The sequence below is a fragment of the Neolamprologus multifasciatus genome, chromosome 4, assembly GCF_963576455.1.
Source record: "Neolamprologus multifasciatus chromosome 4, fNeoMul1.2, whole genome shotgun sequence".
Taxonomy (NCBI): Eukaryota; Metazoa; Chordata; class Actinopteri; order Cichliformes; family Cichlidae; genus Neolamprologus; species Neolamprologus multifasciatus.
The window spans coordinates 23,477,590-23,491,436 of record NC_140442.1 but is presented as its reverse complement, the minus strand read 5'-3'; the positions used below and the strand labels follow the sequence as shown (position 1 = coordinate 23,491,436).

The 13,847-nt window shown below is 41.1% G+C and overlaps 2 protein-coding genes across 3 annotated transcripts; both read left to right on the top strand.

The window, feature by feature from the left end:
* Positions 1–515: 515 nt before the first annotated feature.
* LOC146520493 (lysosomal leucine aminopeptidase-like) lies at positions 516–6,492 on the top strand. Its single transcript, XM_085156977.1, is given in 12 exon segments — positions 516–641; positions 992–1,051; positions 1,054–1,213; positions 1,318–1,401; positions 1,710–1,851; positions 2,308–2,448; positions 3,320–3,464; positions 4,074–4,274; positions 4,419–4,559; positions 4,653–4,838; positions 5,562–5,668; positions 5,788–6,492. Coding segments are annotated over 12 exon segments (1,614 nt in total). The 5' UTR covers positions 516–571; the 3' UTR covers positions 5,965–6,492.
* Positions 6,493–6,910: 418 nt separating this feature from the next.
* On the top strand, positions 6,911–13,773 carry LOC146520492 (uncharacterized). 2 transcript variants are annotated; one of them, XM_085156981.1, is made up of 4 exons: positions 6,911–7,838; positions 8,646–8,756; positions 9,081–9,263; positions 12,752–13,773. In XM_085156981.1, the coding sequence occupies exons 2-4, from the start codon at positions 8,654–8,656 to the stop codon at positions 13,072–13,074; spliced, it is 609 nt and encodes a 202-aa protein (XP_085013107.1). In that variant the 5' UTR covers positions 6,911–7,838; positions 8,646–8,653; the 3' UTR covers positions 13,075–13,773. The 2 variants fall into 2 exon arrangements, with proteins under 2 accessions (XP_085013107.1, XP_085013106.1); XM_085156980.1 differs by lacking the exon at positions 6,911–7,838 and having other exon boundaries at positions 8,305–8,756.
* Positions 13,774–13,847: the final 74 nt, after the last annotated feature.

The following is a 13,847-nucleotide window of genomic DNA, read 5'->3' as shown; positions in this document are numbered from 1 at the left end:
CAAAACACAGGTTACCACTGTCGCCTTCTCTTTCTCTGTCAGACAAGTCGTTTTTGTGGGTGTACTGGCGGCGGTGGAGTCAAAAAATCATTAAAATCCATGGAAAAACCAGTGATCAAACATTCCTGACTTGAGCGGTCAGCAAAAGTCGACTTCCCCCATCACCCGCTCATTCAGAAAGATTCCCTCGGGTGAAGAACAGGTGACAGGTCACTACTACCGACACACGTGACCCAAAGCTACGCCTATCCACAACACCAGGGATTGTGGGTTCCAGTCCCATCTGGGGTGGAAAGTTATCTATCTTTCTTTGCTTGTCCCTAAACTAAAAATCTTTTGTTTAGCAATTATCTTAGTTGTTCCAGCAGCTTGTCTCGAAGTGTTTTCACGTGTACGTACTGTTCCCTTTTTTTCCGCTCCTGGCCGCAGCCAATCAGGAAACTCTGAGCTCGCGTGACTTGGACTTTCCCTGCGTACAAAACGCAGATTTCCTCTTTACTTCTGCCACTTCTGCTCGAAACCATTTCTATGTCCCGCAGCAGTTTTAGCTTTTAGCTCCATTCTCGCAGACATGTCTTCGCTAAACTGGTTACATGTCTGTCTTTTATTCATCGTGGCTGCGACCTTCGGCTCTGCTGACAGTAAGTAGGACGAGTCCATGAGAAGTCACGGGTGATTGTTTAAGGACCTGTTAGTTTCATTCTTTCAGGAATGAAGTGGTGTTTATTTCCAGCGTCCGTGCTGCTTGTATGAATGTGCTGTACAGATGATTTTTGTCAGCGTTGAGTTTTAAGTTGTTTTGGAGACTGAGTGAAGTGTTTCATGCAGTGTGATCCCTAGCCTGACCTTTAACTTTCCTGGCATTTAACTTTCATTTTTGTTTGCACCCATTAATTCATCACAGCAATATAGAAAAAATTTCATGAGTAAAGGAGCTGGGATCTGTGCCTCCCTTTTTGTTTATATTTTCATTATGTTGATGTGTTCTCAGAGCTGACAGCAGCCACTGTGTACTGGGACCCCGATCACAAGCTTGTCAAGCTAAAGGAGGGGTGATGGAGGTCGAGGGGGATGCTTATGGGTTCCTGAATAACACCCTATCCAGTACAGGCTGGAGCGTCCTGGAGATCCGAGCAGGGTATGGAAAAACTCCTGAAACGGATGAGATCACTTTCTTCCTGGCTGGCTACCTCGAAGGTTTCCTGACCGCCCAGTAAGTGCTGTCAGTTCTCATTATAACCTTATTTATTTTACTCTATAGGCTATGGGCATTTTGTATTCATTCTTATACTTGTACTCATTCTTCCTCCTCCCGAGGCAGATGATGGACCACTACACCAACATGTACCCGCAGCTGATCACTGAACCAAAGATGCTCGACCCAGTTCAGAAATTTATGGAGTGAGTATGTTCCCTTTTTCTTTTAGAGTTAAAACCCGAGCAGCAGAAATGTCACATCTACTTCACAATCTGTCATCTTTCACATCCTCTTGTGAATAAAGTTCAACCAAACATTTAAGCACTCTCAGTGTTGGCATTCAGCCACTCTTGACCACAACAGAGCTTACAGAAGTTCACCCCTGACATTCATAATGTTGCAGAATAAAGAACAGTTTTGATCATGTTCTTCTGCTGATGCCGTATTACGGTGGGGTTATTGTACAGTAGCAGTTATCTGTTTAGTTAAATGTCAGTTCTTGTATATTCAGGAAGCAGGACTCATGGGTCAGACAGCAGGTGAAAGGGAAAAAGAGCTCCGATCCTCTGTGGAAACACGCCGGCTTCATCATGGCTCAGCTGGACGGATTGCAGGCAGGAGTGGCAGCGTGGGCCAAGAAGCAAGGGAAGAAGGTAGGATAACCATGTGACCAAAAACAAGAACAGTGAAAAATTACTAACAAATAAATCTGCACTCTGAGATGCAGAAGCATCAACCAACAGTTTCATATCAGGTTTCACAGCTTTAAGCCATGTTAAATATAAAAAGTAGAAGTAATAGTACTTAAGAAGACTTTTATAAATATGCTATAGAGCCAATAGTGTTACATTAATGGCAGTAGCAGTAATACTACATACCAGCAGTTATGAATTCAAATAATTATTTTATTTGCTTAATGGATCGACTTTTGTTTGCTGTAAGATGTGAGAGGGCTTTTTATGTTTTCTTTTCTCATAATTAATTATTTTGTAGCTTTTATTCTGTATGTTTTTGGGTTTTTTTTGATAAATGGCCATCTCACTTCAGGGGCAGCAGCAGAGTTTGTTTGCATTTGATGACCAGCTGTTTATCTGTTGTCCTTCCCAAAGCCGCTGACGCTGTTTGACGTCCAGTTCCTGAACTCTGTGGGAGACCTGCTGGATCTGATCCCAGCCCTGGTCCCCAGCTCTTACCGTTCACTCAGAGACTTCAAACTTCCAGGGATGGGCCACTGCTCTGCACTCATCAAGGTCAGAGGTCAAAACACAAGTTAATCACAGACTGTATATAAAAGATGGATATAGAGACTAAAAGTGAAGCTAGCGATTCCTAAAATCAACTCACTCTTTCTTCTGGTTGCAAAAAGTAGTCTGACTTTGAAGAAGCATCTGATCTATGAACTCAGTAAACATCTTACTGTTCAGTTCCTCCTCTCAGCCGCTGGCTTCAAGTCTTGGTGAATACATCAAAATGTTCGTTTCTGCAACATAAAACGAGCAGTTGATAAGTTCACTTTATGAAGATGTGGTGTCTTCTGTTGCTCGTCAAGTTTGAGGGGGAAAAAATATGGCAACCGATAAAATGCAAGAAATGAGGACCTAAAACACAAGTCTGTGTACTGCTTACAGTGGCCATCTTTTATATACAGTCTACGATCCTGATCAGGCTCTTATTCTTATTAGATATTATAAAAAATACACACAACACAAAAAGCAGCTGATTTATACGAGTAGTTCCTCAAATTTCCTTCACAGCAAATTAGTAATTGCTTCACTGACATCAGCTGTAACCTGATTTTCATAGGTGTGCAAATAAGAAGAACAAGAAACTACCAGTGAAGAGCGAATTTCCTGTGTAATCGAATGTGCTGGTGTGTTAGTGCAGAAACGCATTATTCAATTTTAACAAATGTATGTTTGTGCTAAATAACAGGCCAAATTTAAAAGTCCTATAACGTCACCTGTCCTGACTTCTTTTCTGTTTTGTTGCTTTTGTTGAAAGGAAACTATCAAATTTATGTTAATTATCTAACTAAACCAACGCTATTATGCTGATTAAGCTACATAACTGTTGGACATGACGCAGGATTGTCCCATTACTGATTTCTGTCATCATCTTTAGATGCTGCCGGGGTACGAGAACCTCCTGTTTGCTCATTCCAGCTGGTACACGTACGCTGCTACGATGCGGATTTACAAACACTGGGACTTTCACATCAGCGAGCCCCATACAGCCACTGGAAAACTATCCTTTAGCAGCTACCCTGGTATGTAAGAAAGCAAGAGCATCAGAGAAAATGTACCTCATTTATTTTGATTGAACCTTCATTTAACCAGGATAACATTACTTTAAGGTTACAAAACTCTTTTAAAACGTGTTCTATCCAAGACAGGCAGCATTACAATCAGTAACTGCACAGACTAGTACAACACAGATGAAAATACACAGCAAAAACACACAAACTATAAGAATGTAGAAGCGATGAAGTAAAACACAAACACAACCAACATTTATGAACTGCTGAAACAAACATGAATAAAAGTAAAAGTCACTGAGTTTATTGAATAGTACTGTGCTGTTAATATTCATGCAGTACATTTGTAGTAGCTGCCTCCAGGTCATTTAAAGACGTCTTAAATGAATTTGGTGAGATCAGCTTCTTAAGTTTTAGAGTTTTGCTGATGATTCCACTTCGTAATTCAGTCAGTGTCAGCCATCTCCAGAAGGCCAACCATTCATTCTGCTGTCTCTGTATAACAATTTTGGTTATCTCGCCCTCTTCACACACAGCACACATGCAAAAAGAACATGTTTATCTTCTTAAAGCTTCATCCATAAAGCTCATGTTTGTAATGTGGCTTGTTTGTGGCTTCAGGGTTCCTGGTGTCGCTGGATGACTTCTATCTCTTGGGAAGTGGTCTGATGATGACGCAGACGACCAACAATGTCTTCAACTCCTCCCTTTTTGAAACAATCACCCCAAATAGCCTACTGGCCTGGCAGAGGGTCAGGCTGGCTCACAGTTTGGCAAAAACTGGAGAAGAATGGGCCAAAACCTTTTCCATGTATAATTCTGGTGAACATGTCTGCCTTATGTACATGGATCTTTATACACGAAGCACAGAAACTGTGCTGTGTTTTGATAGAAAAAGCTAAATCATGCTCAGGCCTCTTTATTAAACTTTTTTCTCTTCCATAAATCCACCTGTAACTCTTGCAGGAACCTACAACAACCAGTACATGGTGTTGGACAGAAGCAAAGTGAAGCTGGGCCACAGTCTCGACGACGGTGCGCTGACTGTGGTGGAGCAGATCCCCAGCTTGGTGGAGTACTCGGACCAGACACAGACTCTGCGCAGAGGCAGCTAATCATTTTCTACATTCAATTGTATTTTGTATCATATTTCATTTTTAGACTTTTCTGTGATTTCGTCACCACATCCATTTCTGACAGGTTATTGGCCGTCCTACAACATTCCTTTCCATCGGAAGATCTACACAATGAGTGGTTACGTAAAAATGTGGGAGCTGCACGGAGAGGACTTCTCCTATGACCTCTGTCCCAGAGCCAAGATCTTTCGCCGTGACCAGTGTGGCGTTAAGGACCTGGAATCCTTGAAGCACATCATGAGATTCAATGGTGTGTGGCTCCATCTCAGCTTCTTAGTTTTAGCTCATTCTGCTGACTCTTTGTATGTTGCTGTTTCATAAGCTAGATTTTTGACAGCAGTACACTTCATTAGTTACATCTTGTTAGAGGCACACATTCAACAAGCTGCTGGATTCAAATCACATCTAGCAGTTTGAGAGGATCTGAGCTTTGCGATGTGGTCCGTTGTCCTGCTGGAAGCAGCCATTAGAAGATTGGTAGAACATGGTCATAACAGTCATAACAATACTGAAGTGGATTTGGGGATTTAAATGATGCTCAGTTTGAACTTTAGCAAGTTGTCTTCACCATGTCTATGTGCATAAATCCACTGTGTTACTGCTGTTTTACTGTCTGATTAGATATTTGCATTAACAAGTAGTTGAACAACTGTACCTAATTAAGTGGCCTTTTCCCAGCTATTCTGGTAGCTTGAGCTGATATAGTTTTATACATTTCCTTTAGGTACCTCTTCTGTTCAGACTTGTTGCACGTCTGTTTAAACCAAAGATGCACAGGTAGAGCATTTCTTCCCACCCAGGACCACGAGTGTCCCGGGGTTTCTTCTGCAGTAGCCAGTGTGATAGCTGAACTGTGACACAGAATTAGACTTAGTTGGATCTCTGTTTAAATTTTGAAATCTTTTCATTTCTTTTTCCAGTAGCCACCCATTTACATTCACAAGCATGATATTTTTGGTTTGCTTGGTTTCAGACTACAAGAAGGATCCGTACTCAAAGGGTGACCCCTGCAAGTCCATCTGTTGCCGTAACGACCTGCAAAGAGAGAGGCCTTCACCAGGAGGCTGCTATGACACTAAGGTATTCCCAGAGCGCCACAATAGCCTTTTCATCAGTAGCAGTCATGCAGGTTTCATGAATTCAGATGCTTTTAAGCTCTACCCAGCTTTCTACTTGTTGGCGTCTTTTTCCCTGTGCAGGTGACAGATTTCCACTTGGCTGGGGATTTCCGTGCGGAGGCGGTGAACGGGCCGACAACACAGGACGGACTCCCGCCGTTCTTTTGGGACAAATTCAGCAGCATTAGCCACCAGGGCCTGCCACAGTATTACAACTTCACCTTTATCAAGATGCAGCCCATTCTTTTCGATCCATAAGCATCAGTGTGTGACTGTGTGCGCGCGACAGAGATTCTTTCAGGGTAATGAACGTCCATCAGTACAACCCTGATTTTATCTGTCCTTTCAATGTCCATCCAGCAGATGATTTTTTTTTTTCTGCATGTTTGCTATTGCATCCATGAGCAGATCTGCTTTCTTCTCAGCTGTCACTTTTTTTTATATATAGGATTTCATTCAGCACTGGTAAACACAGATTTCCGATCTATTTCTAAACACATTTTTTTGCTCAGGGTATCCTGTGTGCAGCCATTGGTGCCTTCGACGCTCACAGTAGCTTTATGATATGATAAAATGCCAAATCACAAAATCAGCAGATGTGCCACCTTAATGTAAAATCTTTATTTTTGATGCTTGAATGTCTTCATATATACAAACACTATTGCTGCAGGAGTAGAGGAAACAATCAGTGCAATGCCGTACTCAGGAGCTGATCATCTCTTATGATCTGATTTTTGTTTGCTGCTTTTTTATTGTGCTGTGCAAAATTAAAAACCTCTTTTTGTATTTTTGTGTTTCTTTCTTTGCATGTCTACGATATGCCTTTTATTCCATTTTTGTTTTACACTTAAATTCTCACAGTCTGGACTTTCAGCTACTCGGGTTTAGATTTTTTTCTGGTGCGGGGTCATTTGACGTGTGAGATTTTAAAACATATGTTTGAGTGATTAAGTTTAAACTTTACTCAGATTTCAGTTAGTTTTCCTCACAATCTAAACTCAGTTCTATTAAATCTACATCAAATTAAGTGAGCTCAAGTTTAGGCTTTAAATCAGATCCCCACAAAAAGAAATCAAACCAGGACATTAGGATTGGAATCTCATCGAGCTCTGTGGTGAACTTCTCTAAATGGATGTGGCTCTAAACCTCCATCAGTCACTTATCACCAGATTTAGCATTAGAGTTCTTAAGCCTTTGATCTTTTGTCACCAAAGTCAAATCTAGTGATCAAGTGGATTGTTCATGTGAGTTTAACGCTTTCATAAATATTGAATGGAAAAGTAACAAAGCAAGACGATTTGAAAACATGTCTTCTTCTGTAGCTGTCGTCCGAAAAAAGTGATTTTTGGTATTTGCCCGTAAACGTATGTCAATTTAATGAAGCAGAAAAATGTTTATAATTTTATACGTACTTGTAATTGGCTGTAAAGTCTTATTTTACATCATACATATGACAGCTGGGACAGGCTCCAGCGGCCCCCGCGACCCTGAAAAGGATAAGCGGAAGCGAATGGATGGATGGTCTTATTTTACATTGTTGGGATTGCAGCTACTAGTACACAGATTGGAAAACTGATCAGTTACATTTTTTGGTCACCAAGACCGACTATCAATCAAAATGAATTTCACTTTGATCTGCCAACAAAATAAAGAGATTTCCACGTCCTTTATTGGCTGTGAGACAGAAACATTTAATGTTTAAATGTATCCAGATTACAGTTTCAGAGCTCTGATGTGCACTCTTCAAATTAGAAACAAACATCAACAAAATTCCAGATTTTCTGCAGCATTAATCTCTTGTCTTGTGTGCAAAGATATTGCATTTAACTGTTATGTTTAGTTTTATATTCTTTATACATTTAATCGTCATCATTTGTAAGTTTCACTCATAGGAGCCGCCTTTTTTCTGCGGAAGAAGAGTCATATGACCCGAGAAAGGCTCCTTTTTTTTTGTTTGTTTGTTTGTTTATGCGAACACAGATCCGGGGTATACCGGAAGCAGAAAACCCGACTTATCAGAGAAAGTTGATAACCATCGTCGCGACAATTGTTTTGGGGGTTTTGTCGAACCAGCTAACGCAAAGAAAGCCTGGTTGTACTGAACTCCCATCGTAGTTTTCCCCTCAGAGAGGGTGAGCTGCTGTTTTCATCATTGCTATCGTAGCGAGCGCAATTTGAATTTGAAAGTTGTGGATCCACTTTTAGATGGTGCCTGTTTTTATGTGTTTTTGTTTCTTCCTGATCACAGTGGGGTTACAGAAAGCATCTTTACCTGAGCTCACTGTGGTTTCTTTGCTTTAACTGGCTGTCCAGTGTGCTGAACCGCATCACTGGTTGCTGAAATTTACCCGGTGATGCGCTTTGAGCATTTTAGCGGTTTGTTTTGTTCTTTTTTTTTCTTATAGTGCATTATTTCTTACATGTCACTGCATCTCAGTATAAAACAGAGTTCTTATTCAGTGATATGTGTCTTTGCTCAAGGCTTGAGGACCAGCAGCATATAAGGTCAAATATCTGCATAATTCTTGGCCCCTCTGTGCAAAGGGTTCTGAAATCTGACCCCATGCATTCATTGGAAAACAATATTTCCAGTGGTTGGGGGAAAAAAGAGTGATAAAGCCGTCATGTTGAGATGTCTGCAGTGAAGAGTCTGTTTAATATAAACCTGCAAGCTTGAAAGTCAGGAACTCTTTGTTTTTGAAATAGAAACGTGGTCTCTCTCTCTCTGTCACGCTGTCCCCAGGAGACACATGTAGTGATTCACTCTTTCCTATTAAACGGAGGAACTGAAACGTCTGTTGGGCCTTCTGCATTCATTTCACAAATCCTCCCGTCATAGCCCTCCTCTGTGGCTCGCCGCTCTGTGTTTTTGTGTGTGTGCAACAAACACAGCATTAGACAAAGGCAACAGTCCACTTTACTTCTCGTTACTCACGTAGCACCAGGAATGGATAAGAAGTCTTGTCCTGAGGGAGAAAAGTTTGACAACTTAGTCCACATGTGTGTGCCCAGCAAGTCACTAATGAGATCTAACCCCGATCCACCAAAAGGTGAGTTTCACTGAATTCTAATCATTTTTTTCTGCCTCTTGGACACAAGTTTGTTCTCTCAGCGTCCTGCCTCTGTCTTGGAGCATGTCTCAGTTGTGGATTCAGCATGTCTTTACAACTTTATCATGTAGACTTGAATTTTACCTGACTACCTAATACATCACAGTTATCGTCTTCTTTTTTCTTGTACAGCCGCTTATAAAATGAGTGAGCGAGTCAGACTTGAGTTCATCCTTTTTCTTTCTGAAACTTTTCTTACATGTCAGAATGCAAACTGTTTAACTGTTGAGGTAGTCAGCGTGTGGCTGTCCTCCTCCCTCACAGAGCCGCCCCTGACTGTCGTGAACCAGCTCAAAGCCATAAACACCACTGTCAAGCCCACCTCGATGGCGGTGCTGAGTCCGACTCTGTGGATTTCTGTGGTCGTGGTCGTGGTGGGGTCCATCTTGGCTTTGACTCTTTGGTTTATCATATACAAGCGACAGACCAGACGCAGCAGCACCTCCGGTAAGGACAACAAGCTTTTGATGGTTTGTGTCACTTAGAGTGTTACGGTTTATAAGTTTGCCTAACAAGTGAAAGATCCCTGGTTCGATCACAGGAGGAGACACAAATCCCTTTGGGGTAGTGTCAGGAAGGGCATTCGCTGTAAAAATCTACCAAAATCAAACACGCAGACCTCCCCGCTGTGACCACCGCTTGTGAAAAAGGAGGAAGCTGAAAGCGGCTTTTATAGTTGTTTAAATTCCGCTCATTAGACTAAATAGCAAAATATACATCAGATGCTTTAATACATCTAGTGATCTAGTGAAGTTATAAGAGGTCTTTTCCTAAGATACATATTTTACGAGACAACGTGGTTTTTGAAGCTGTGGAGAGAAGTCGGTTTACTTAAAAAGAGGAGATCTGACACGCAGAGCTGACAGTCGGGTGGAGGAAACAGGGCTGCAGAAGGGCAGGTGATGAACTGTGACGTTCAGCACAGTAGAAACTCCACAGTTTCTGTTCTCTTCTTCTCACTTGTCCCAAGGGTCAGTCCCGCTCCCTTACCATCTATTCTGGTTTCAGCACACATCCGCTGGTTGGGCAAGAAAACGTAGGCACCCCACACACAACATTGAAAACACATAAACAGACTCTTCCATGCAGAGTTTGTACAGGGCTGTGGAAAAGTATTTGGCCCCTTCCTTATTTTTTGTGTGTTTTTGCTTGGTTATATTTATATGTTTCAGGTCAACTAACAGATTTTAACATTATTAAATACAAAATGATGTTTTGAAATGATTATTTCCCTTCTTAAGGGGAAAAAGTTATCCAAACCATATGTGAAAAATGTGAAAAAAGTAATTGTTTGCTCAAAACATTAAATAGAACCGGTATGACAAAGTGAAGTAGGCTGAAAGATCTCAAACCAGCACAGCATGCCACCATCTAAAAAAACTCTGAGAGACAAAGTCATCGATATCTATTTGTCTCGAAAATGGTTACAGATTCTATTCAATTTTATTTATCCAGCGCCAAATCACAACAAAAGTTGCCTCAAGGAGCTTTATATTGTAAAGTAGACCCAACAATAATAGACGCAGAGAAAACCCCAACAATCATATGACCCCCTATGAGCAAGCACTTTGGTGACAGTGGGAAGGAAAAACTCCCTTTTAACAGGAAGAAACCTCCAGCAGAACCAGACTCAGGGAGGGGCGGGGCCATCTACCATGACCAATTGGGGAGAGAGAAGGAAGACAGAATAAAAGACATGCTGTGGAAGAGAGCCACAGATTAATAACAAGTATGATTCAATGCAGAGAGGTCTATCAACACAACAAAGCAATTTTGAAAACTTTGGAACTCTGCTGAACCCCGGTGAGAACCATTACCCACAAATAGAGAAAACGGTGAACCTTCCCAGTGCAGTGGTGAACCTTCCCAGGATTGGCTGGCCCACCAAAATTACTCCAAGAGCGCATCCATCACTCATCCAAGAGGTCACGAAATAACCCAGAACAGCATCTAAAGAACTGCAGGCCTCACTTTCCTTAGTTAGGGGAAGTTCATGATTCAACAATAAGAAAGATACTGGGCAAAAAAATGGCATCCATGGAATAATTCCAAGATGAAAACCACGGCTGACCAAAAAGAACAAAAGGACTCGTCTCATATTTGCCAAAAAACATCTTGATGATCCCCAAAACTTCTGGGAAAATATTCTGTGGACTGATGAGACAAAAAATGATTTTTTTTAAAGATTTGAGTCCCGTTATGCCTGGCATTAACTAACTCAGGAGTTCATAAAGACAACATCATAACAACAGTCAATTATGGTGTTCGTAGTGTGACAGTCTGGGGCTGTTTGCTGCTTCAGGACATGGATAACTTGCTGTAATCAATGGAACCATGGAATCTGCTGTATAGCAGTAAATCCTGAAGGACAATATCCAAACATCAGCTCATGGCCTGAAGCTCAAGTGCACTTGGGTTATACAGCAGGACAATCATCTGAAACACACCAGCAAGTCCCCTCTGAAGGACTCCAGAAATCTAAAATAAATGTTTTGGAGTGGCCTTTGGAGTGGCTCAAAGTCTGAGCTTAAATCCAATTGAGATCTTTTGGCATTCATGCCTGAAAACCCTCCAGTGTGTCTGAATTAAAACAAGTCTGCAAAGAAGAGTGGGCCAAAATTCCTCCACAGTGATGGGAAAGACTCATTGGCAGTTATCACAAACGCTTCATTGCAGTTGTTGCTGCCAAAGGCGGCACAGCCTGTTATTAGGTTTCGGGGAAATGACTTTTTCATACAGGGCCATGCATGTTTGGATAGATTTTTTCCCTTGATAAATGAATCCACTATAATAACAGCATTTTGTATTTACTCAGGTTTTCTTCGTCAAATACTAAAATGTGTTTGATAATCCGAAATACGCAGCTGTGACAAACATGCAAAAAAACTAAGAAATCAGAAAGGGGTGCAATTACTTTCTCACAGCACTGCATAGCCCGAGGCTGAACATTTGAATGCTACAGATTTACTTTGTGAAAACACAAAACCTGTGAAACTAAAACTGACAGTCTGACAGCCAACAGCAGCTGCTTTTAAAGGCCTGAATCAGACACACGAGTTTTTGTGTTTCGTAAATACACCAACATGACTGTGGCCATTTTTTTTTTCAATCTCCTGGAATGCAGCTCTTATTCAGCCTTAACTTAATTTTTTTTTAAAAAAAGGAAAAACAAAGAAAGGGCTGAGGAGAAGCTCAAGTCACTCGGGCATCCTTTGCGTCAGTGAATAATCTGTCGACTCACACCTCTTACCACAGGAAACATGGAATGTAAAAACATTACTAGCTTAGCTGCTTTTTGTTCTGCACACAATGCAGTGCAGTAGTTCAAACATTATAGTTGCACGCCTACATTTTTCCCAATCTTTACTTTGATAACAGCTCGTACTGAGCTTTTTTTTTTTTTTTAAGTCACAGTAAAGTTTTCTCTAAGAGATGAAAAATTAGGAATTTAGCAAATAGGATGTAAATTAAAAATCATATATGCAAATGAATATTTAAATTGTCAGGCGGTTCACTGAACAATCAACTAAAAAAAAATAGAATTTTGTGGCAATTTTTTTTAATGGTACAGCCTTTAAAGGGGCAATATATTCATCCCAGGCCCGCAGTTCTGCCTGTGAGAAGTCCCGCCCACTTTCTGTGCAAACCTTCTGTTTTTGAGGGGCAACCAGTCAGAAGAAATCCTCTTTTTCATACAGAGGATTTATATACTCATCAATCTCATGACCTCGTTAACTGTTTTGATAGACATTCGTGTAATTATTTGAAAGCATGTTATGAACCTTTAATTTAAAGAAAAACATGATTAGCTTTAATATATAAAAAAGCACCTTATTGATCAATTGAGGAAATAAGGGGGGTATAATGTTGCAAATGGCTGCCGAGTCTTTCAGCGTGAACGTTCAGTGACAGTTTTTCTGTTGTTTGTGTCACAGAGGATGGCATGCCAAGACAGGAACTTCTTCAGAAAGCGCAGCCACCTGCCAAACTGCTCCCTCTGCCCTCAGAAAGAAACGGTCAAGCTGAGATATTTCAGAGAGCGGCAGAGGCCCCATCACCCTGCTCTCACGTGCACTCTGGGAGCCAAACAGGCTCAGAGTGGGAGAATGGCTTCACAGCTTGCAGGGACCTCATGATGCGTGGTGGAGCAGAGGTGGGCGGAGACTCGCCTGCATGCAGCACAATGGCGGAGCACAGGATCCCACTTCCTGCCACAGAGCTGGGTGGCACTGCTTTAGTTACAACTAAAACCATGTAAGGCTGCGGGTGTGTGGTCCTACTCTTTAAGCACGCTGTGGGGAAACACATTTGTTTGCTCACTAACATTGTGGCCACACCTCTCCCTTTTGTGGGCACAAAGCAAGTTCATTAAACCTTAGAGTGAAGACTTGGCTTCAGGTTGGGGTACAGCTTTCATGAGTACTGGTCGAAGGTCGAAGTAATATTCTCTAAAGAGATGAAAACACAACTGTGTTCTTAAAAACGTATATTCACTGCATTTATACTGCACGTTGTACTCAGTATACTGAGATTTCTGTGTTTCTACCATGTTTTTATGGGTTTTTAAAAAATAAGATTACAATTTTCTACAGCTGTTTTTATTCCTCTGCACTGCTTGTGTGAAAGAAATAGTGTAGCAGGTGACTGTATAGTTTGTTGTTTTTGCCGTTGTACAGGAAAAGTACAGGAACTGCTTTAATTCTTGTGTCGTATTTCAAACATGTTTTAATAAAACAAACTAAAAATCAACACAAATATTTCTGATGCTGTGAAAACGGAAAGGTAGCATCATTACAGTGCAAAATAGTCTTGATGTACTGTTTGGATAGAGTTCCACTGTCTTTGAAGCAGAAAAAGATATTTACACGATAAATATATATTTTCTTTATCACGTGTTGCTCAATCAGTGAGCTTCCTGCAGGCAACATTGAAACATAAACAGAAGGATGTCTCAAAGTAAAGAAGAGTGCACTGGGTATCCTCGTCCACGTTATCTGGATCGCTTATGGAGAAACATTTGTATATAAATAT